Genomic DNA, 24,272 nt, shown 5'->3' on the forward strand with positions numbered 1-24,272 from the left:
TTTTCTCTCTTTAGACCCATAGCACCACTCAGCTCTGGCTTACAGTGGTACCAGGGAATTGAACCAGAGACTACAGAGCTCAGACATAAAAGTCTTTTGCACAATCATTATGCTATGTCCCCAGCCCTCAACCATTTTTAATTTTTATTTTATTACTATTCTTATTTGTAGTAGTATTACCAAAGCACTGTTCAGCTCTGACTTATGGTGGAAAACTAAATCTGGAACCTTGAAGCCTCAGGCATGAGTGTCTGTTTAAATAACCATTTGCAGGAGTTGGGCTGTAGTGCAGCGGGTTAAGCGCAGGTGGTGCAAAGTGCAAGACCGGCCTTAAGGATCCCGGTTCGAACCCCGGCTCCCCACCTGCAGGGGAGTCGCTTCACAGGCGGTGAAGCAGGTCTGCAGGTGTCTATCTTTCTCTCCTCCTCTCTGTCTTCCCCTCCTCTCTCCATTTCTCTCTGTCCTATCCAACAACAACAACAATAATAACTACAACAATAAAACAACAAGGGCAACAAAAGGAAATAAATAAAATAAATATTTTAAAAAATAAAATAAAAATAAAAAAATAACCATTTGCTGCCCCTAAGCCTCCTCAGCATTTTTTTTCTTCTTCTAGCGTTTGCCAGCATTTTTTTAATAAGAAAGAAAAAAGCCAAAACTAAGAGAAATAAAACCCAAAGCTAAAGGTGATAGCTGACTCTAGATGGAATAATAGAGAGAAAAGGAAAGAAAAGCTAAAACTGAAAGAAAAAAAAAAGTGGCAGTTGACCCCAGAATGAGTAGCAAAGAAACTTTAGCCAGACCAGGCCCAGATCCACAGAGCTGAGCAGTCAGCGACCTAGGCAACAGGAACACCCCCGTCAGTCAGGCTGGAGCAGGGAGAGACCATCTGTGGCCTTTTCACCCACAAGAAACCATGTGGCTTTTGTTTGCTCCATCCCTGCCAGACTTTCTACTGGCCAGCTGCAGCCCTGCAATCCGAGCCACAAACCCTCAGCCCCACCTCCATCTTAGCCTCTTTCCACCTCTCCTCTCTTTCTCCAAGGTCACAAAGTTCTGGGACAGGGAAAATAGCTCAACGAGTAGATTATCAGACTTGCCTGTCTGACATTCCATTTGATGGCCAACACGGCATGTAGCAGAGAAGTGTTCTAGTTTGTCCCTGTCAAAATTTGCTTTCTTGTACACATGTAATGAATTCACTTTAAGGGGTCAGGTAGTGGCGTACCTGGTAGAGCACACATGCTATAATGTGCAAAGACTTGTGTTCAAGCCTTAGGTCTCCCACCTGCCAGGGTGGGGTGGGGGGAGGAGCAGCTTCATGAGCAGGTAGAAGCAGGGCTGCAGGTGTCTATCTTCCTCTGTCTCCCTCTCCCCTCCCAATTTCTCTATATTCAAAAGCAATTAAATGAAATATTTAAAATAATTTTAAAGTTGTTTACATTTTTCTAAATTGTTTTTTTTATCTTTTTATTATTGGATAGAGACAGAAAGAAATTGAGGAGGGGAAAGAGATACATAGAGAGACGCCTGCAGCCCTGCTTCACCACTCGGTCAGGGGCTTGAACCTGGGTCCTTGAGCACTATAATGTGAACGCTTAATCAGGTGTGCCACCACGTGGCCCAGCTGTTTAAAATTTTAATCTATTAAAAAAAAAGGCAAAGTTTTTTTTTTCTTTATTGGAAGATTAATGCTTTCCAGAGGATGTACAGTAGTCAGTATATGTGTAACTCAGTTTTCCACATAACACTTTAAACCCCCTCCCCATCTAGGTCCTCCTCTGCCATCATGTTCCAGGGCCTGAACACCCCACCCCCCACCCCAGAGTCCTATGCTTTGGTGCAATACACCAACAAGTTTCTTTATGATGCTTTCTTATTAAAAGGGTGGAAGAGAGAAGACCCTGGACATGAGGAAATCAGTGTAAGAAAGAGAGACTAGGTGAGAAGGCACCCAGGAGAGTTCCCATCCCACCCCATAGATACACAGGCCCCACATCTCTCCCACTCCACCATGAGTAATTATAGGCCCCAGGTGGCTCACAGCCAGACCCCAGGCCACGTCCTGAGGTTGGGGTTCTCAGAGCTTGGAGAAGGTAACGTCCTTCAATTTCTTCTTTTCCATCGCGGCCTGGACAGACTTCATGATGTCATCAGTCTGCAGCATGCCCATATTCCAGGAAGTCTGGATCAAGAAGAAGGTGGATAAGACTTTGGAATTGGACCCATGAAATATCAAGAGAGAAGCTAACCCCCTAACACCACCACCACCACCACCAATCAGCAGGCTGCTGAGCCCTGATTGGCTGTGATTGATCCAGCAGCGAGCCTCACCATGAAGTTGAGGCCGTCTGCCACACTGTGGTCCCGGGAGTAGAGCAGATTGATCTTGCTCCCCTGCACCGCCACGGGGCTCTTGCTGGAGATCTCCGCTGCCAGGGCGAAGGCTGCATCCAGCATGACATCCTTGTCTGGGAACACCCGGCTGCGGATGAAGGGAATGGTGTAAATCACTCCTCCTCCCTCTCCTGGAGAAACATGTGTAAGATGGGACATTCTCTCCCTATGCACCCCTAACCAGTAAAACAGACCAATCAAAGGATGCAACTGGACTTAAACATGGAGAAGTGACCGCCCAAAGAGGAAGCCACGTGGGACCCCAGATCCTCTGTCAGGCCTGGCTAGCCCTGAGGCCTCTCTACCTGACCAGCCCACAGTTCAGGGCCTCATCAGCCATCATCTTCCGGGCGGTGAAGGCCAGCTCGTTGACCAGGCTGCAAGGGGGACAGATAGGGTGTGTCAGGCAACAGGCGACAGCAGCCAGCCCGGGTCCAGAAGGGGCCTAACCATCCCTGCCTCACAGGCTGTCTCCACCCACCTCTGATTCCCGATGACTCTGGGCAGTCGCTGCAGAGTTCCCACATCAGCAGCCAAACCCACGTCCACTTCCTGAGAAAAGCAATGATATCACTCATGTTTGCTCTCTGCATAATATTACACCCACCACCACCACCCACCCCACTCATCCCCCCACCCCTGCAACCTCAACACCAACAAAATCATACATCTACTGCTAAGGGCCTGCATAACTTCCATTTCAGAAGTCCACCCCACCTCGAACCCCCTCATTTCCACTTCCATCCACATACTTCCACCCAATTATAGGCTCCTTCCCAATTCTTCCAGCTCAGTTACATCTGTCAAGAGGTAAATCTTGTTTGGCCCATTTGACTTGCCTCTGTGGGCTCCATCCTTCCCCCTGACCTCTCCAGCAATGACTCCCACAATACCTCTATGCCCACACCCTAGGTACTCCTGGCTTCACATCAGTTGTGTGTGTGTGTGTGTAGGCATGTACGTGTGTGGGTGTGTGTGTGTCCAGGACTTCACCACTTAAGGCCAATTCTTTCAGATAGAGAGCAAGAGAGGAGCCAGATGGTGGCACACCTAACATTTACCTCTGGGAGTATGGACCAAAATTCTTTATGGGAAACAGAAAGTGGAAGTTCTGGCTTCTGTGATTGCTTCTCTGCTGGACATGGGCATTGGCAGGTTGATCCATACCCCCAGTTTGTTTCTATCTTTCCCTAGTGATTTTGTTTTGTTTTGATAGGGCAGATAGAAATTGAGCAGGCAAGGGCAACAAAAGGGGAGAAAATAGCCTCCAGGAGCAGTGGATTGTAGTACAGGCACCAAGCCTCAGCAATAACCCTAGAAGCAAAAAAAAAAAAAAAGAAAGAAAAAGAAAAAGAAAGAAAAGAAATTGAGAGGGAAAGGACAGAGACTAGATAGCATAATGGTTATGTAAAGACATTCATGGCTGAGGCTCCAAAATCCCAAATTCAATGCCTAGTACCATCAGCAAGAACTAAGAAGTGCTATGATAAGAAAGAAGAAATAAAAATTGAGAGAGGAGGAGTAGGGCTCAAACCAGGCCCTCACACATAGTAATGTGTGTGTTTAACCTGATGCACTACCACCCAGGACCCCTAACGTCTTAATTTTTAAAAGTCTATAACAAGCTACTAATAACAAAAATAAGTCTTGATTCTAGGGGCCAGGTGGTGGCACAATTGGTTGACTGCACCTGTTGCAATGCACAAGGACTTAGGTTCAAGCCCCCAGTCCGCACCTGCAGGGGGAAGCTTCATGAGTGGTGAAGCAGGTCTGCAGGTGTCTATTTCTCTCTCTCCCCCTTCCCTCTCAACTTCTTTCTCTCTCTCTCTCTCTATATATATATATATGTATATATATATATATATATATACATATATATATATAAATTTTTTTAATTTTAATTGGGTGGGGGAGATAGCGAGATAGCGTAATGGTTATGCAAACCAACTCTCATGCCTGAGGGTTCAATCTCCCACACCACCAGTGCTCTGGCAAAAATAAGAAAATTTAAGTCTGATTCTAAACTTCTGCAAAGTCTTCCAGATTCACTCCAGCCAGGCCCACTCTCCTGTCCTGAGCAATCCCCGCTCTGTCCCCACCTCCTGCCACCCAATGCCCAGCTCTAAGCAGGACCCAGGAAAACGGAGACTCAGCAGGATGGATGGCTCACCTTCACCTGGAAGAAAGCATCCTGGGCACAGTAGCGAATGTCACAGGCAGTGATGAGGTCCATACCTGGGAGGGCAGGTACGCTAAGCAATCACAAGGGCCAACCTCTCCCTCCAGACTCTGGTGATTGTACAGACTGTGGTGATTGTACAGTTCCAGGTAGAACAAGGTCAAATGCACAGCTGAACCGAGGCTGGAAGCCATTGGCTGAGATGAAAGGGCAGCAGCCAATAGGCATCCAGCTTGAGGGAACTGGGGGTTGGCAGGTGGATGTAGACTCACCTCCGCCAATGCAGCCCCCGTGGACAGCGGCGATCACAGGCTTGGGGCACTGAAAGAGAACAGGGGGTTGGGGTCAGACTGGCGCAGGAGAGGTGGGCAGGGGCGCGGGGTGGGGGTGGGAGGCTGCCAGACCCCCAGCATCACCTTCTCGATGACACTGAAGGTCTCTTGGCAGGTGGAGATGAGTTTGCGGAGGTACCAGCTGATGCGGGCCACATCATCTCCTTTGGGCTGCAGGAGGTCGGAGGCCATGTCTACGAGGTCGATACCTGGTGGGAAGGTGTGAGGAGGTTCATCTGTCCCTCAGGTCCTCCCGGTGGGAGGCTAGGGCCAAGGAAGGTGGTTTCTGACACTCAGACCACCACACTGAAGAAAGCACCTCACACAAGACCAAGTGAGAGATTGTATGTTTAAAAACAGAAAGAAAGAGAGAGAGACAGAGAAAGAAAGAAAGAAAGAAAGAAAGAAAGAAAGAAAGAAAGAAAGAAAGAAAGAAAAGAAGAAAGAAAGAAAGAAAGGGAGTCAGGCAGTAATGCAGCGGGTTAAGCACACATGGCGCAGAGTAAGGATCCGGGTTGGAGCCGCGGCACCCAACCCGCAGGGGGGGTCCCTTCACAAATGGTGAAGCGGGTCTGTAGGTGTCTATCTTTCTCTCCCCCTCTCTGTCTCCTCTCCTCTCTCGATTTCTCTCTGTCTTATCCAACAACAACAGCAATGACAACGATAGTAATAACAACAAAAAGGGCAACAAAATGGGAAAAAGGGCCTCCAGGAGCAGTGGATTCATAGTGCAGGCACTGAGCCCCAGCAATAACCCTGGAGGCAAAAAAAAAAAAAAAAGAAAAAGAAAAAGGAGGAGGAAAGAGAAAGAAAAGAAAAAGTCTCTGTTCTATCAAATAAAGTGTTTTTGTTTTTTTTTTTTTAAAAAAAAAAAAAGGAAGAAAAGTAAAATATGGCCCTTCGAGCCTGCTGCATGGCTCTGGGTTTGAAATCCCAGTTCTGCTACTCACAAGTCAATATGACTTTGGGCAGGTGCCTCCAGCTTCCTGTGACTCAGTCCAGCACTCCCTCAGCCCATCAGGGCTCCCCAAGTAGGGTGACAGTGAAGATAAAAGTCACGTAGCTCAGCTCTGGTTGATGGTGGTGTGGGGGACTGAACATCGGACTTTGGAGGCATGAGGGTCTCTTTAAATAACCATTATGCTATCTACCCTCCACCCTGACAGAGAGAAATTGAGAGGTACAGGAAGACTGAGAGGGAGAGACGCCTGTAGTACTGCTTCACTTACTCATGAAACTTTCCCCCCTGTAGGTGGGGACCTGGGGCTTGAACCCAGGTCTTTCTGTATGGTAATTTGTGCATTCAACCTGATGTGTCACCACCTGGCCCCTGGGTCATGCTTTTCATCTTCATGCCAGCACCTTCTAGGAATACAGGGGTTTTTTTTTTGTTTGTTTATAATGTAATATAATTATCTAGTGAGAGAGATTGAGAATTAGAGCATTTCTTTGGCACTTGCTGTGCCAGGGATCAAACTTGGAAACCTCTTGCTTGCAAGTCCCACACTCTATCACTAGGCTATGAGTCAAGGTTTGGGGTATCAACAGGATTACTTGTAATGATTTCTGAGGTGGGAAAACAAGAGATGGCTTCAGAGCAGTCCCAAATCTAACCTCTCCCCCACTAAACTCTCCATGACCTCTGCTCTGGTGAGTGCTCTTATCCCTGGCCTCACTGTTCCTGGCCCTGCCCCCACCATCTGTTCTCCACATGCAGCTAGGGAGGAAGCCTGTGGACAGTCTGGGACCCTCTCTTCTCCCCTTACTCGGCTTATTCAAAATGCAAATTCAAATGCAGAAGAGTTATCTCACTGGGTGGGGTCAATTGCTCTCTGTCGCCCTCTCTACCTCCCCTTTCCCCTCAATTTCTCTCTGCCCTATCAAAAATAGAAAAGAAGAAAGAAAGAAAAAAAAAGGGAGGGGGGAATGGCCACTGCGAGTGGTGGATTCATAGTGATGGCACCAAGCCCCAGTGATAACCCTGGAGTCAAAAAGTAGATAAATAAATAATAAAATAAATAAGTGGAGTGATGCGATTGCAGATATGCTAGGGTTTGTCTACATACACACACAGCACAGTCTTTGCCAAGACCTTGCCAGTCCTATACAAACATCATTTCCAATCTAGTCTATTTCTTTTTTAAATTTATTTGAGAGGACACAGAGAAATTAAGAAGATAGGGAGGGGAGATAGAGAGGAAAAGAGAATGACAGATACCTGCAGTACTGCTTCATCATTCGTGAAGCTTCCCCTCTGCAGGTGGAGACTGGGGGCTTGAACCTGGGTCCTTGTGCATTGTCATACAGTGTGTGCCAGTTCCCAGACTCCTGTTTGTTTTATTTTATTTGATAGTGCAGAGAAACTGAGAGGAGAAAGGGAGATGGAGAGGGAGAGAAAAAAGAGAAACACCTGCAATAGTACTTCACCACTCATGAAGCTTCCCCTCTACAGGTGGGGAGCAAGGGCTTGAACCTGGGTCCTTGTGTGTGGTAACAAAGGCTCAGCTGACTGTACCACCACCAGGCTTCTGCTCCAACCTATTCCTTTTTTTTTATTATTATTATCATTTTTATTATCTTTATTTATTTATGGGGTAGAGACAGCCAGCAATCAAGAGGGAAGGGAATGAGAGAGAGAGAGAGAAACACCAGCTGCACTGCTTTACCACTCGCAGGTAGGGACCAGGGGCTTGAACCCAGGTCCTTGCACATTGTAACATGTGTGCTCAACCAGGTGTGCCACCACCAGGCCCCCCAACCTATTCTTCAGGCACACAGGCCTCTAGCAGTTATCCCAACAAAAAGTAATCCGTATCCAGGGACTTCTTGTCTAATATTCCCTCTGCCCACAACAGCCCATCCCCCTGTCAAGGGCACTGTTCCATCCAGGGCACGGCACAAAGGTCGCCTCTTCAGATAGGCCGTTCCAGCCACCCTGGCTAAATAACAGCCCCATGATGCTCCCTCTTCTTTCTCTGCCTTATCTCCTGCACTCTCTCCCCTCTCCCTGCTCCTACATAATTGCCTGCTTATCTCCGCTAGCTCCTAGCTCCCTGTCAAGGATGCAGCTCTGAGAGCTGGGGAGTTTACCTTTTTCTTTTTTCATATTATTATTATCTTTATTTATTGGACAGAGACAGCCAGAAATCGAGAGGGTAGTGGGAGACAGAGAAGAGGAAGAGTAACCCAGCAGTAACCCTAGAGGCCAAAAAAAAGTGAACACTGTAGACAAGCATTGCGGCCCATATGCCCCAGCCCTGAGAAAGTGGCATTCAATAAGGGTCTGAAGGGAGGGGGTTAGGGGAGTTATGAGGATATCTGGGCTAAGAATCACAGTGAGTGGGGTTAGACAGCATCATAATGGTTATGCATTTAGACTCTCATGCCTGAGGCTCTGAGGTCTCAGGTTTATTCCCCTCACCACTATAATCCATTGATCAGTACTCTGGTAAAAATAGATAAATAAAAACACAGGGAAAAAAAAAAAAAAAGAACAGTGAAGTGGTGTTGCTGTTGTTTCTTCCTATCAATCTCTACCTCCCCTTCCCTCTCAATTTTTCTATCTCTATCCAACAGTTTTTATTTTTTTTTAAAGATTTTATTTATTTATTTATGAGAAAGATAGGGGAGAGAGAGAGAAAGAACCAGACATCACTCTGGTACATGTGCTGCCAGGGATTGAACTCAGGACCTCATGCTTGAGAGTCTAGTGCCTTAGCCACTGCGCCACCTCCTGGACCACTCCAATAGTTTTTTTTTTTTTTTTTCACAGAAACACAGATCTGTTTATTTATTATTTATACAGTTAGAAGTTGGTTGAAATGAAACCACCCCGCAGGCAGGAACAGGGTCCTGTGCAGTAATTGGGTGATGCACCTCCCCAGCCCCTGATAGACACCTAAGTTCCCAGTTATCCTCCCCCCTCAGGAGGCACCTGCTAGAGTCCTGCTCTGTTTCTGACAGCAGGAGAGCAAGGCAGGGCCTGTACTAGTGAGCTCTATCTCGACACATCTTCAGTTGATTCACCGTGTCACCTGCCAGATAAAGGAATGGAAGCAAGTGAAGATGTCTCCCCTGTAAGCCAGCCGTGTGGAATTCTCAGCGAGAGCTCTAAGCCAGACATCTAGAACTCCCAGTGAGAGCTGCAAAAACAATGCAAAGAGCTTAAATCACGGAGACTGATGAGGGCGGAAAGAAAAAAAGCCGGCCTCCACCCAGGCAGGGCGTTCAGGTAAACTGTTTCCTGCATGGTTTGTCTCCTCAGTCACGGCCCGTGGGACTCTGAGAAGCTGTAGGAATATGCAGGCGCGGACTCGGGGCCCGGCTTCATCTCCGACGCTGTGGAAAGGGACTGTACGTCACGGGGCAGAGCCCTGCGCTCCCGCCGCCACCCGGACAGAGCCTGGGAGAGCGACCCCAGGGTATCCGCGTCGGCCCTCCAATAGTTTTTAAAAATAACTTTCTTCTAAAAAAATATGGGGGGGGGGGAGTCGGGCTGTAGCGCAGCGGGTTAAGCACAGGTGGCGCAAAACACAAGGACCGGCATAAGGATCCAGGTTCGAACACCGGCTCCCCACCTGCAGGGGAGTCGCTTCACAGGCGGTGAAGCAGGTCTGCAGGTGTCTATCTTTCTCTCCTCCTCTCTGTCTTCCCCTCCTCTCTCCATTTCTCTCTGTCCTATCCAACAACGACAACAATAATAACTACAACAATAAAACAAGAGCAACAAAAGGGAATAAATAAATAAATATTTAAAAAAAACCAGTTGAGTGCACACATTACCATAAGCACGGACCTGGATTCAAGGTCCCATTTCCCACCTTAAGAGGGGACCGGCAGGTGTTTCTCTTTCTCTCTCCCTCTCTACCTCCCCCCTTCCTTCTCAACTTTTCTCTCTCTCTATCCAAAATAGAAAGAAAAAGAAAAGGAAGGAAGGAAGGAAGGAAGGAAGGAAAGAAGGAAGGAAGGAAGGAAAACAGAAAAGAAAATGGATCCTGGAAGCAGTGAGTGGGCTCATAGTCCCAGCACCAGGCCCCCAGTGATAACCCAGAAGCAATAAAAATAAAAGTAAAAATCAGGAAGAGGAACAGTCAGTGCAAGTGGCAGAGAGACTTCTCCAGGTGTGTGGGAGGGGGGCCTGAGTTCAGCAGAGCTGGGGGTGGAGTGAGCAAACAAGTATAGGTCAGAGAGGAGACAGGCCTTGTGTGAGCCTGATAGGTCAGGGGAGAACTTTTGACTTTGACTCAGGCTGAGTAAGATGGAGTGAACAGGCTGCTTCACAGAAGAATCACCCCTCACTCTCTTCCTCAAAGGGTTAATCATTGGCTTCTCCACCTTTAGCCTGTCCTCTGAGCAATGCCCTTGAACACACCTGCAAACTCATTCCCACTTTCAGTCAGGCTGCAGCTTACCTAATTAAGAAAGGTGGGAGGGGGAGTAGATAGCATAATGGTTATGCGAAGAGATTCTCAAGCCTAAAACTCCAAAGGCCTAGGTTCATGCCTCCACTTCACTATTAGCCAGAGCTGAGCAGTGCTCTGGTAAAACAAACAAACAAAAAACACAGTTAAACAGCAAACTAAATTACATAATTGTCTTCAGTTTATTGAGGTAGGGAAAAAATTGAAAGGAAAGAAAGGTGGAAGGAGTGTGGGTTCAGCACAGAGCTGAATTTGAGCAAGTTAAGCATACGGAACAGGGCACTCCCAAGCTGGCTAGACAGATCATGTGGACAGTGTACCTGCTTTAGCATGACATGACCCAGGTCTGAGCTAGTCCCTGTTGCACTGAAGGATATGAAAGTGCTGTGGTATCTGTTCCCCTCTGCTCTGTCTCTTGTATTCTCTTTCTAGCTGAAAAAGTAAGCCCAGAGTGGTGAAGCCCAGGCAACGAGAGGAGTGGGGGGAGAATATGCCCCTGTGTGACTTAGGGATATCTTTTCTGTAAAATAAGGATAAAATCTTCCAAGAGGGGCCAGGGAGCTAGTTCATCATCAGTGCACAGGATATATATATAGTGTGTGTGTGCTAGTGATTTAATAGTGATTTAAGAGATTATAAGATAATAGTGGTATAATTTCACACCAACACTCCCACCACCCAAGTTCTGTACCCCCCACCCGTCCTCCAGTGGTAAACACTTCTCCCAAAGTCATAGATATGGGTTGAATATATATATATATATATATATATTTCTGGTAAAGAACAATAAAATAAAATTAATAAACATTTAAAAAGAAAAAATGGTCCAGTGGCAGAGAGCAGGAATTACAGGGGTGAGGTTGTGTAAGTCCCACAATGTTGGCCTTTAGCTCTTGTTAATTAACAAATATTAATGAGATTCTTTTCTTTTCTCCTCTTTCGTTATTATTTACTTTGGATAAAGACAGAGAAATTAAAAGGAAGGGGGAGATAGAGAGGAAGAGAGACACCTACAGCACTGTTTTACCTCTTGTGAAGCTTCCCCTTGCAGGCAAGGACCTGGGGTTTGAACCTGGGTCCTTGTGCAGTGTAATGTGTGGTGGATTCAATCAGGCGTGCCACCAACCAACCACTTCTCTTCTTTACTTTTTTCAGGACTCTGGCGTGGTGGTGCTGGGGGTTCAATCTGGGTCTCCAGCACCTCAGTCATCATTAGCATTGGGTTGAGTCCTGTGCAAACATTATTGCATGTCATCTGCTTCACAGATGACAAGGTCATGCTCTAGTTGGACAAGATAGAAATAAGTGACAGCCCTAGGCAGATTCCTGAAGGGAATTTTTACTTAGAAGGATCTGAGGGGCTCAGTGGTGATGCATCTGGTAAAATCCACATATTCACATGTGCAGGGACCTATGTTCAAGTCCCTGTCCCCCACCTGCAGGAGGGAAGCTTCAAGAGTAGTGCTGAAGGAGTCTCTCTTTCTCTACTCTCCATTTCTGTTTCTATCCAAAAAAAAAAGTCACCAGCAGCAGTGGATTTGTCATGTACTTACCAGGCCCCAGCAATAACCTTCATGAAAATCAAAAAAAAAAAAAGAGAGAGAGAGAGAGAGGAGGAACTAGTACTAAGTGAGGCACCTCTTTTAAAACTCTGAGGCTGAACAGGCTAAAACTGTGTTTGAAGAAACAGAGGACAGAGGTGAAGGTGGCCCTGGCTGCTGGAATGTGAGAGAGAAATTCCAAAAAGGAGAAAAGAGACCCCGTCCCAGGTTGTGGATAAAACCTGCCTGAATTTTTTGCTGACGTATGAAACAGCTTGTAGACCAGCAAGAGATTTTAGAACTGATTCCAGGAAACTCAACACTCAGAATGAAATAACAAGATTTTTTTTTTTTCATATCCAAATAATTAGGATACAATTCAAACCACTTCAAATACAAAGTAATAGGAATGGGGTCAGGCAGTGGCACACCTGGTTAAGCATTCACACTACAGACTCTGGTCACCATCTGCAGGGGGAAAGCTTCACAAGTGGTGAAGCAGGACTGCAGGTGTCTCTGTGTCTCTCTCCCTCTCTATCTCCCCCTCCCCTCTCAACTTCTCTCTGTCTCTATCCAATTTAAAAAAAAAAAGTAACAGAAACATAAAGATCCATTTTTTAAGAGAAGAGACAATAAATAGAGATTAACCTCAGCGTGACCCAGGCAGTAGAATTGGGGGGAAAATGGTTTCAAAGAAACCATTTTCTCTATGTCACAAAACAAAATATGCTTCATTGTTAAGTAAAAAGACACCGTAATGTAGAAGAGAAACAAGAACTAAAAATTGGGCGGGGGTAGATAGCATAGTGATAACCAAGATACTGTCATGCCTGAGGCTTCAAAGTCCCAGGTTCAATCCCCTGCACCACCATAAGCCAGAGCTGAGCAGTGCTCTGGTGTTTCTCTCTGTGTCCTTCTCTCTCTGCATCTCTCAAATATAAAATAAATAAAAGAAATGTGACTTTTGGAGGCGGAGCTACGAGCAGCAGATCGCTTTCTCTTCTCTTCTCTCCTCTCCTCTCCTCTCCTCTCCTCTCCTCTCCTCTCCTCTCCTCTCCTCTCCTCTCCTCTCCTCTCCTCTCCTCTCCTCTCCTCTCCTCTATCAACTAGGAATACCAAAGGAGACCACCCGGGACTGAAACAAGACAGGACTAGAATGACCACAGGAACCCAGTAAATCACCCATGAGTACAAACACATGTGGCTGGTGACAGAGAGGAGAGAGGGGCCTAAGGAGAGATTAAGTGACTGCTAACAGTTCAACAGTTTATCAGTGGAGACACCACCTCCAGTCTGCTCCACAACAAGGGGACAGCTGAAGGGAGGAAAGGACTCCCCAGAGACTTACCAAGTGCAACTCTGAGTCTCCATTGCTACTACCCTCAGAATCTGGAGCAGCGACAGGGAGGGACACCAGGGGACAGAAATCTAACCGGGAAACTCAGGAGAAGACCTATACCTCGGTGGCATAGCTGAGGAGCTGTGAAAGTCTCTTTGCATAACCACTAGATTATCTCTGCCACACCCTGCTTTATCTCTTGGTCAGGAGTCAGTGATTAAGCTAAGAAACCTATTGATAGTTTAAAAGCCCTCAGGCTCCCATAGCCTACAGGGAAGAAAGAAATGTTTTCTTAAAAAGAACTAAAAACTACAACAAATGAAAATCCTTTTCTTCCTTCTTTTTACCAAAGCACTGCTCCGTTCCTATTTATACTGGTTCTGGGGGCTGAACCGGGGATCTGTGGTGCTTCAGGCACGAGAGTTTCTTTGTATAAGCACTGTTCTATCTCACTCATCCCATTGAAAACCCTTGTTAATATACTCATTTACTAATGAGAGAGAGAAAAGAGAGACATAGAGAACTAGAGCATTACTTCTGTCATATGCAATACCAGGGATAGAACTCAGCACTTCATTCATTTTTTTTTACTGTTTATTTATTTATTCCCCTATGTTTCTTTTTGTTGCCCTTGTTGTTTCATTGTTGTAGTTATTATTGTTGTTATTGATGTCATTGTTGTTTGATAGGACAGAGAGAAATGAAGAGAGGAGGGGAAGACAGAGAGGGGGAGAGAAAGATATAGACACCTGCAGACCTGCTTCACTGCTTGTGAAGCGACTCCCCTGCAGGTGGGGAGCTGGGGGCTTGAATCAGGATCCTTACTCGGTCCTTGCGCTTCTCGCCACATGCACTTAATCTGCTGCAGTACCCACTCCCTCAGCACCTCATTCTTTTATTATTATTATTATTATTATTGTTATTATTATCTTTATTTATTGGCTAGAAACAACCAGAAATTGAAAGGAGGAGATAGAGAGACACCTGCAGCCCTGCTTCACCACTCACAAAACTTTCCCCCTGCAGGTGGGGGTCAGGGGCTGGAAGCCGGGTCCTTTCGCACTGTAACATGTCGCTCAACCAGGTGCGCCACCACGCGGCCCCCCAGCACCTCATTCTTAAATCAGGCATGTTACCCACTGCACCACCTCCCAGAATACAATATCTGAAATTTTAAATATCCCTGTATGGGGGACTAGATAGAAAGTGCACTGCACTGGACACAGTCTGTACCTTAATGTGCTTTCTCTTTTTTTTTTATTTAATTAATTAATTTATTATTGGATAGGAGTTTATTTGTTTGTTTACCAGAGCACTGATCAGCTCTGACTTATAGTGGTACAGGGGACCTTGGAGCCAAAGACATGAGAGCCTTTTTGCATAACCATTATGCTAACTACTCCTGCCCAGGAGTTGTTGTTTTTTTTAATATTTATTTTATTTATTTATTCCCTTTTGTTGCCTTTGTTGTTTTATTGTTGTAGTTATTATTGTTGTTGTCATTGTTGGATAGGACAGAGAGAAATGGAGAGAGGAGGGGAAGACAGAGAGGAGAGAAAGATAGACACCTGCAGACCTGCTTCACCGCTTGTGAAGCGACTCCCCTGCAGGTGGGGAGCCGGGGTTCAAACCGGGATCCTTATGCCGGTCCTTGTGCTTTGCGCCACCTGCGCTTAACCCGCTGCGCTACAGCCCGACTCCCCAGGAGTTTATTTTTTAGAGAGCAAAAAGGGAGAGAGAACCGAGCATTACTCTGGAATATGAAATGCCAGGAATCAAACTCAGGAACTCATGCTTGTTGCTGTTATTTTGCCACCTGAGTTATGACTGGGGCTCAATGTCTACAGCACTCCGCTACTTCTGGAGGCTTCCCCCCCCCCCTTATTTTTTTAATCCTCTAGGTAGACAGAGAGAGACAGAGAGCTATGGAGAGGAAGAAAGAAAAAAAAAGACCTTAGCACACCAATGTTCATGACCCCTCCACACAGGTGTCCCCATGTGGTGGCTTCAACTCAAGTCCTTGTACATGGCAGCATGTGCACTATACAAGTGAATCACCTACTGGCCCCAAAGTTATTGTTTCTATTACTTAATTTTCATGAGAGAAACCAAAACATGGTTCAACTTTGGCTTAAGATGGTATCTGGAATTGAACTTGGGACCTCTGGTGTCTCAGGGATGAAAGTCTGATATAATAACCCTTTCCCCTGTGAACCTTCCAGACCCAACATGTTGTTGATATTATTATTTATTTTCTATTTTTTTGACAGGAAAGATAGAAACTGAGAGGGGAAGGAGAATAGAGAAAGAAACAGACAGGTAGACATCTGCAAATCTGCTTCACCACTCCTTGCAGGTGGGGAGCAAGGGCTTGAACCTGTATCTTTATTTATTTGTTTATTTTTTTTTTTAATCAGAGCACTGATCAGCTCTAATTTTTTTTTTTCTGATAGCTTTTATGTATGAGCTCTGATTTTTTAAGGTAGTGCAGGGGATTTAAGTTTGAACTTTGAAGCCTCAGGCATGACAGTCTGTCTGCATAACCATTATACTATCTAACCCTGCCTGAACCTGGATCTTTAAGCATGGTGATACATGCACTTAACCGGGTGTGTTACCACCTAGCCCCTTATTTATTTAGATAGAGACAGAAAGAGAAAGAGGCTGAGAAAGTCAAAGGGACCAAGGGGCCAGGTGGTGGTGCACCTAGTTGAGTGCACATGTTACAGTGTGCAAGCCACCTCTCCAGATTCAAAGGAGGTCTCGAAACTTTACATCAGGCTCAACCCGACGCTGTTGACTGGCTACGGAAGAAGGGCAAACGCTAGAAGAAGAAGAAGTGTGCAAGGACTTGGGTTTGAGCCCCCGGCCCCCACCTGCAGGGGGAAAGCTTCACAAGTGGTGAAGCAGGGCTGCAGGTGTCTCTCTGTCTCTCTCCTTCTCTATCACCCCTTTCTCTCTCTATTTCTGGCTATCTCTATCCAAATAAATAAATAAATAAATAAATAAATATCACATCAGCATGTCACTACAAAAAAAAAAAACTACTCCACATACCCACTGAAAGACTGAGAGGTTAAGGTGGGGGAGATAGCATAATGGTTATACAAATAGACTCTCATGCCTGAGGCTCTAAGGTACCAGGTTCAATAAGCCAGAGCTGAGCAAAGCTCTGGTTAAAAAAAGAGACTGAGAGCAGGGGAGACAGCATAATGGTTATGCAAACAGACTCTCATGCCTGAGGCTCCCAAGTCCCAGGTTCAATCCCCCGCACCACCATAAGCCAGAGCTGAGCAGTGCTCTGGTGTTTCTCTCTTTGTGTGTGTGTTTCTCTCTCTCTTCATCTCTCTCAAAAATAAAATAAAATAATTTAAAATATATTAACAAAAAAAAAAGAGACTGAGAGGTTAAGGGTCATTGGTCAAGGTTAAAGCCACAGATACATGACAGAAATTTTGACTGTAGAAAGAGCCTATCATGAAGAGATAGCTCAACCTAGAATTTTCAAGTTCAGTGCAACAGAAGTCACAGGTTCAAATCCCAACACCACTACATGCCAGATCTGAGTCATGCTCTCTCCCTTTCTCATAATAAATATAAATATTGGGCTGGAGAGATAGCACCACTAGTAGCAGGATAGACTTTCATGCCTCAGCATCAGAGATCCCAGATTCAATCCCCAGAACCACCATAAGCCAGAGCTGAGCAGTGATCTGGTTATCTATCTATATTCATCTATCTCTAACTGTGCATCTCATTTAAATGAATAAATAAAATATTTGTAATAATAAAAAAAATTAATAAAACCTTAGTAAGAATCGCTGCTCTATTCACAGGACCAGGAGGTAGAGTATATGGTACCTGACGTGAACATTTTTCCTGCACCAGAGATCACCACTGCCCGGCAGTCAGCATCTTGTGCTATCTTGTTGAAACATTCCACCATCTCGCTAGAAGGGAAAAGAATGAAGGGCTGAGTCTAGGTTGGGAATAGCCTGCCCTCTTGTCCACCTGTCCCACACACACTGTCCTACCCAGCCCCACAACCCCTGCCTCCTCCTACAGACAGGCCACAAGGACCTGCAGGCCAGACCTCCAAAAGGCCCTGTTCATGGCATTCCTCTTCTCAGGTCGGTTTATCTGCACATGCAGAATATGTTTCTGCGCAGCCGTCACCCTAAGGGACTCATAGTTGTGGTCTGGGACTTCGCTGGAGGCTGCTCTTGAGGCCTCATCCTGTGCACTTGAGCTCAAAGGGCGAAGGCTAAAGTTGAGGTCCAGGTGGGTGGAGGGTCTCAGGCCTAGAAAGACAAAAGAAGCGCCCACTGGGTACACAGCAGGTGGCACACACTTAAGTGATCCTGGAGGATACAGCTCCCTGAAACACTTCAGTTTGGGGTGAGGACAGAGTTTAAGATGAGGAATATATTTACCACCAGCCTCAGTCTAAGGACCTCTTCAGATGATAAGAATGATCCCACACTGGGGTCAATGAGCTGTCAGCAACCCGATTGTAAAATAATGACATATAAACAGATGCCCCACTGGATGGGATTTCATGAACCCCTGAGTTCAAGGGACTCAGACCTTTCTTAACCCAGTATAGGACTTCCCTTACGGCGGTCGATATGACAACGCAACGGACCCCCAGAAGTCAAGAAGAGACACTCACGTCGCATGAGCAGGTCTCCGAGAGTCCGAGAAGTCATCATTGCCGCCATTGCAAGTTAATTGCTGAAGTTTTCCAGCAGACGGAAGTGAAAGGGCGGGCACAAGAGGCCGCCATGTTGGGTGAGGGCATCTGTGCCTTAATCTGACAGCAGTGAGGCTCCATTCTCCACCATCTTTACTACGGGCAACCGGAACTAGTCTTTGTGGTTGCCTTTTTATGGAGCGGTTTAGAAATGAACTCTGACCCAGTAGGCACCTGGCCTAGCAAAATAATCCTGTTGTAACACATTCTTGAATAAAGTCCACCACAGCGCTGCATATTATAGTTGAAAAGTGAGAGATAGCTGAAATATCCAAGGGCATAATATCAGAATAACTGCAACCCTGAAAGTACTCATGATGTTAAAAATTAGTTGTCTAGATTCAGTTACCCACGTAAATAAAAATATAGGCGGGTCAAAGTTAAGTTTGGACTATAAAATCTAACTCCCAGAGGCCAAACCGTGGCGCATCTAGTTAAGAGCACACATTATAGTGTTCAAGGACACAAGCTCAAGCCCCTGATCCCCACCGTAGGGGGAAAGTTTCACGAAGTAAAATCTGGGCAGGAGGTAGATGGCGTGACGGTTCTGCAAAGAGCCTTTTTAAAATATATTTATTTTATTTATTTATTCCCTTTTGTTGCCCTTGTTTTATTGTTGTAGTTATTATTGTTGTCGTCGTTGTTGGATAGGACAGAGAGAAATGGAGAGAGGAGGGGGAAGGCAGAGAGGGGTAGAGAAAGACAGACACCTGCAGACCTGCTTCACCATTTGTGAAGCGACTCCCCTGCAGGTGGGGAGCGGGGGGCTCAAACCGGGATCCTTACGGCCGGTCTTGCGCTTTGCACCAACTGCGCTTAACCAGCTGCGCTACAGCCCGACTCCCGCAAAGACTCTTATGCCTGAAGCTGTGTAGTCTCAGGTTCAGTTCCTTGCACCACCATAAACCAGAGCTGAGTAGTGCTCTAGTAAAAAAAAAGATAAAAAAAAGGAGTCGGGTGGTCTTCCCCTTCTCTCTCCATTTCTCTCGGTCTTATCCAACGACGACAAGAATAACTGCAACAATAAAATAAGGGCAACAAAAGGGAATATTAAAAATAATAAAATCTTAATTCCCACACCACCATGAGGTCCTACTATTATTTTCTAGTATACACAGAGAAACAGTCTTAGGAGAAGTCATTAGTTCAAGGTCTTTGGACTTCAGAAGTGAAGGGCTCTTCATCCCACACTAATCTCATTAAAATAAACCACTTTAGGAAAAAGTTTAAAAGTGCTGTGAAACTACTCAATTATAATATAGCCCAATATTCACTAAAGGTGAGATGCTTCTGGACAATGAGATTGTAGGAATACATTGCCTTTTCAATGTCTTAAGACTGAAACCACCAATAACAATACACCCATAAATGTTACTTCTGGGGGCCGTGTGGTGACACACCTATTTAAGCCCAGACTATCGTGTGTAAGGACTTGGGCTCAAGTTCCTAGTTCCCACCTGAAGGGGAAAAGCTTCACCAGTGCTGAAGCAGGGCTGCAGGTGTCTCCTTCCCTCTCAATTTGTTTCTAATAATAAAATAAGTATTTCTGCAGTGGGAATATCTTAGCATCAAAATGTGGAAACAAAATATGCATGGACTATCTCTGGATGGACAGACACTCCAACTACAAATAAGGAATAAAAAACTGGAGACAATATAAGCATGCTTTCACTCCATTGCTTTTAAAAAGAAATCCAGGGAATAGGGTGGTAGCGCAGCGGGTTAAGCGCACGTGGCACAAAGCGCAAGAACTGAAGGATCCCGGTTCGAGTCCCCAGCTCCCCACTTTCAGGGAGCGAAGCAGGTCTGCAGGTGTCTTCCCCTCCTCTCCACTTCTCTGTCCTATCCAACAATGACATCAATAACAATAATAGTAATAAAGAATAAGGACAACAAAAGGGAATAAATATTAAAAAGAAATCCCAATATTTAATTGTGGCTACAAGGATAACTAGTTTACCCTTGTCAAGATTATTTGCAACTTGTAGTGAAGCAGTTTGTTCATCCAGTACCACATTATCTCAATAGATATTAATCCATTCTAAACTCCACAGGTTCTGAATGCAGGTTTCTGGCTCAATCCCTAGGCACCAACAATGTGCTCCTCTAAAACCAAAGGATTGCTTAGGTGGTTCAGTAGGATGAGAATTTGCATGAGTTTTTGGGCTCAAACACCAGCACCACATGCCCACCTGAGCTAGGCTCTATCAGGTAAATATGGCTCTAAAAGAATTATGTATGACTCAAGTACATATATATAATCAAGGTACCATCCTTACACTAGGCTCTACAATGTTCTATATACCCTTTAATTTAGCAATTCCACTTCTAGGCTTTCCTTTCAGATTATCACATTTGTCAACATGTTTGCAAACATTATATATAATGTTTCCAATATAAATACAAGAGATTCCTGGAGCTGGGTGGTGGCACAACTGGTTGAGTACATGTTACAATGTGCAAGGACCTGGCTTCAAGTCCCTGGTCCCCACCTTTAGGGGCAATGCTTTGCAAGTGGTGAAGCAGTGCTAAAGGTGTCTCTATCTAATCACCTTCCCTCTCAATTTCTGGCTATCTTTACCCAATAAAGATTAAAAGGGCCTTTTTACCAGAAGACTTGTAAATTCTGGCTTATGATGGTGCAGGGAATTTAACCTGGGACCCTGGAGCCTCAGGCATGAGTCTCTTTGCATAACCATTATGCTATATAACCCACCCACACAAAGTATTTTGTTGACCAAGTTAAAAACACACCTTAAACCCGGATATAACTTCCTTTATGGAGGCGTCACCAAAATGCTTAAAGACACTGAGGAAAGTAATTTTTGACTTTTTGACCTACTGGTTTTTACTTTGCAGTATTGTGTGAGGCACCAAAGATGCCATATTCAGTTCCTAGCACCACCACAGCCAGACCTTAGAGGTGGTCAGAAAAATTTTAACTGTTTTGGAGCAGATAGCATGGTTATGCAATGCGACTCCCATGCCGGGAGGCTCCAAAGATCCAGGTTCAATTCACACAAGCCAGAACAGTACTTTTGGTAACAACAACCTAAGGAACAAATACATGAAAGAAAAAAAAAATGTATGAGGTGGGGAAAACTTGAACTTTTTTTTTTTTTTTTTTTAGTAACTCTAACAGAGTTTAGTTAGGCAAAGTCCAAGAAGAATGAGTCTTCAGAGATTTTCAAGTCTGTTATTCACAGCAATCCTGGTTTGCAGACCCTGGTCCACTCAGAACTTCTCAAGGCTGGGCCTCCATTATCTTGAGGGCTTGCAGTGTGTGCCTGCCATTCCCCACTTGCCCACCCCATTGAGTAGCAAAGAGAGGAAAGCACACATACACTAGAATCCCAGGAAAGTGCTGTTTATTTTCCAAACAATTTTATTGAAATGTGCCAAGAGTACATGGGCAGCACAAATGTATGAACAGGAAAAATAAAATCACATGTACAGTAATTTTCAAAAAGTAAAGGTTAATCTTGGGAGATATCAATTCCCCTTCCCTCCCCCTCCAAACTTTCAGCATTTCCATTATGGTTAAAGTCTACTAAACTATTGTTAAAAAAAAAAAAAAAAGAAGAAGAAAGGAAGAAAGAAAAAGAATACAAGAACTTTTGCCAAAAAATTAAAAAAAAAAAAAAAACCAACAGTATAAAGGAAAAGAGAAATGTTTCCCTGCTCAGATGGGGCTCTTTGTAGGCACCTCATTAGGAGGCGTGCTGAGCAGTGGAGAAACACAACTTCAGGGTGTAGGGGTACGGACCATCTGCAAGAGAAAAAGAAAGTGTTTTGTTTACACCATCTCTGAAGGCTCCCTCCCTCCATGCACACCCCCATTTTGAATACATCCCTCATTTCCTGCAGTTTAGTTTGTGTGTGTGTGGGGGGGGGTTAGCCCCCACATTACCAATGTAAGACTTAACCGGTCGCTTCTGACGCAGAAAGCCAGCTCCCTGGAGGACAAGCCTGAGCAACTCCCAAGCTCACGATAGGTGGCAGCAAGCAGCCAGACTGGCTGTCCCATGGGAAAGCATCAGGCTGCTCTCCTGGTGACCAAGTCCCACCTGCCTGTGTCAGTGACAATGAATCAATCTCTAGGGCCCTGTCTTGATGGCAGGAAAGACTGCTCTGATCTGATGCCAGCCAACCTATTAAGCCACAAGAGGGATGGCTGTAGGACACACAGGATACTCACTTGGGTTTTTCATCTGGTAATGGTTCAGAAAGCCCAAAGTCTCCAGGGCATCACTCTTCGATTCCCACTCCAGCAGCCCAGACGAACTGCGTTCACCTGACCAGAGAGTGTAGTTTTATTTTTTATTTCTTTTTTCAAGTAATTATTTATTCCCTTTTGATGCCCTTGTTTTATTGTTGTAGTTATTATTGTCGTCATTGTTGAATAGGACAGAGAGAAATGGAGAGAGGAGGGGAGGACAGAGGGGGAGAGAAAGACCGACATCTGCAGACCTGCTTCACCGCCTGTGAAGCGACCCACCTGCAGGAGCCAGGGGTCTCAAACTGGGATGCAGGTCCTTGCGCTTTGTGCCACCTGCACTTAACCCGCTGCACTACTGCCCAGCTCCCCAAGAGTGTAGTTTTACACTGAGCTGGACAAGAACTAAAGAGCTGCTCACCAACATTGAGGGAGGGAAATAGGTATTAACCAACTCACTTTTGCCTGAGAATACTTTCACAGAAGATGGCCGCTTTACTCCTAGCTCATCACAGATCTGCAACAAGACAGAAAACATCAGAAAAACCACCCAACAGAATTCAGCCAGGCCATGTCCTCAAGGCCTGAATGCTTAGATTGCCTGGAGGGAGGGGAGCTTCTAAGCTTTATCACACACTGTGTTCCAATGATCTCAAAAGGAATTTAGGATCCTTTATTCTTTTCTTAATGTCTTTTTTTTTTATACTGTCTTTATTAGATAGAAACAGCCAGAAATAGAGAGGGAAGGGGGTGACAGGGAGACAGAGGAAACTGCAGCCCTGCTTCACCACTTGTGAAGCTTTCCCCCTGCAGGTGGGGTCCAGGAGCTTGAACCCGGGGTTCTTGTGCATTTTAACATGTGTAACATGCACCAACCAGGTGCGTCACCATCTGGCGCTGGATTCTTGAAAGATGCAATTATGGACCAGAAGACTTATTTCCCATATTCACTTATTTGGGTGTGGTGACACTAAGTCAACATTTGTTGGTCATAACAGTACAAGCCAGAGCAAGATGCTCTGTACTCACTAAACCCCAGTACTCACTAAATCAGACTTCCTTTCTTTTGGCTTTTTTTTTTTTTTTACCACAGCACTGCTCAGCTCTGGCTTACAGTGGTGCAGGGGATTAAACCTGGGATTTCAGAGCCACTTCAGGCATGAGTTGCTCTCTCTTTTTTTTTAATCTTTTTATTTTATTTACTTATTATTGGACAGAGACATAGAGAAATTGAGGGGGGGAGGTAGAGAGGGAGAGAAACAGAGAGGCACCTACAGCCCTGCTTCACCACTTGTGAAGCTTTCCTTCTGCAGGTGGGGACCAGGGGCTTAAACCTGGGTCCTTGTGCACTGTAATGTGTGCGCTTAACCAGGTGCACTACCGCCTGACCCGAGTCTCTTTTCATAACCGATATGCTATCCACCCCCAGCCCATATTTCTCTCCTTCTTAAAGGTGCCCCCCTTCCTGACTTCACATTAACAAGGACACCCCCCTGCCCTAGGTTATCTAGGTGCCTGAAGAGGGTGGGGATACAACTTTGGTAGTGGGTGTGGTGTGGAACTATACACTGTCATCTTATAATCTTGTGACCTACTATTCATCACAAATAAGAAAATGGAAACAAATAAAAAAAAACAAACTGAACTCTGATCATCACTCTATCACCTAGATAGGGTGGAGTCTTTTCCAGCAAACAAGCAGCAATACTAGCTCATCAAAATGCAAGTATAACAACCTCTGAAGTTATGAGGTTAGTGCCAAACTATCTATCCTGGTCTCTGCTGTTTTATCTCAAATACCCAACCCAGGGATGGGAGAAGAGGACTGGAATATAGTTAACTCAGATGGCTATGAATGAGCCAACTTGAACTCCATGGAACCTACCTCAAAGAAGTTTTCCTCAGTCACCTCCAGGGGGGCATTGAAAAAATGTAGCACATTGCTAGGGTGTTGGATTCGGTTCTTGGCTGCCTGCTCTGGAGTGGAAAACCGATTGTTCCTTGATTCGCTGAAGTCTTTGTAACTGCAGGACCCATCTTCTAGCCCATATGACTGACCAGGCATGATGGCAGGCTGCTTGGACACACTGCA

At 45.4% G+C, this 24,272-nt stretch overlaps 2 protein-coding genes and 1 non-coding gene across 6 annotated transcripts in view; all 3 read right to left on the reverse strand.

The window, feature by feature from the left end:
- Positions 1–1,664: 1,664 nt before the first annotated feature.
- Positions 1,665–18,030, reverse strand: ECH1 (enoyl-CoA hydratase 1). Its single transcript, XM_007523966.3, has 10 exons — positions 17,884–18,030; positions 17,305–17,512; positions 17,073–17,161; positions 4,996–5,120; positions 4,852–4,900; positions 4,571–4,635; positions 2,882–2,952; positions 2,706–2,777; positions 2,338–2,488; positions 1,665–2,188 (listed from the first exon to the last, which is right to left on the reverse strand). The coding sequence occupies exons 1-10, from the start codon at positions 17,930–17,932 to the stop codon at positions 2,084–2,086; spliced, it is 984 nt and encodes a 327-aa protein (XP_007524028.2). The 5' UTR covers positions 17,933–18,030; the 3' UTR covers positions 1,665–2,083.
- On the reverse strand, positions 9,146–9,345 carry LOC132537324 (small nucleolar RNA SNORA73 family). Its single transcript, XR_009548773.1, has one exon. It is a non-coding gene; the product is annotated as a small nucleolar RNA SNORA73 family (small nucleolar RNA).
- Positions 18,031–21,315: 3,285 nt separating the features above from the next.
- LOC103114317 (heterogeneous nuclear ribonucleoprotein L) overlaps positions 21,316–24,272 on the reverse strand; it is a 37,968-nt gene continuing 35,011 nt past the window's right edge. For all 4 annotated transcript variants that reach the window (XM_060185883.1, XM_060185882.1, XM_060185885.1 and 1 more), the window contains 4 exons: positions 24,066–24,267; positions 22,640–22,697; positions 22,163–22,258; positions 21,316–21,733 (listed from right to left, as the gene is read on the reverse strand). In XM_060185883.1, coding sequence (XP_060041866.1) covers positions 21,675–21,733; positions 22,163–22,258; positions 22,640–22,697; positions 24,066–24,267 — 415 coding nt within the window. In that variant the 3' untranslated portion in view covers positions 21,316–21,674. The remainder of the gene's footprint in view (positions 21,734–22,162; positions 22,259–22,639; positions 22,698–24,065; positions 24,268–24,272) is intronic.

Source organism: Erinaceus europaeus, chromosome 2 (genome assembly GCF_950295315.1).
Source record: "Erinaceus europaeus chromosome 2, mEriEur2.1, whole genome shotgun sequence".
Classification (NCBI taxonomy): Eukaryota; Metazoa; Chordata; class Mammalia; order Eulipotyphla; family Erinaceidae; genus Erinaceus; species Erinaceus europaeus.

Coding starts and splice junctions, on each gene's coding strand:
- ECH1 (XM_007523966.3), bottom strand. CDS start 17,932: ATGGCGGCAATGATGACTTCTCGGACTCTCGGAGACCTGCTCATGCGA. Junction 4,636..4,851: donor CGGGGGCTGCATTGGCGGAG/GTGAGTCTACAT, acceptor CTGCCCTCCCAG/GTATGGACCTCATCACTGCC. Junction 2,778..2,881: donor AGAGTCATCGGGAATCAGAG/GTGGGTGGAGAC, acceptor TCCCCCTTGCAG/CCTGGTCAACGAGCTGGCCT.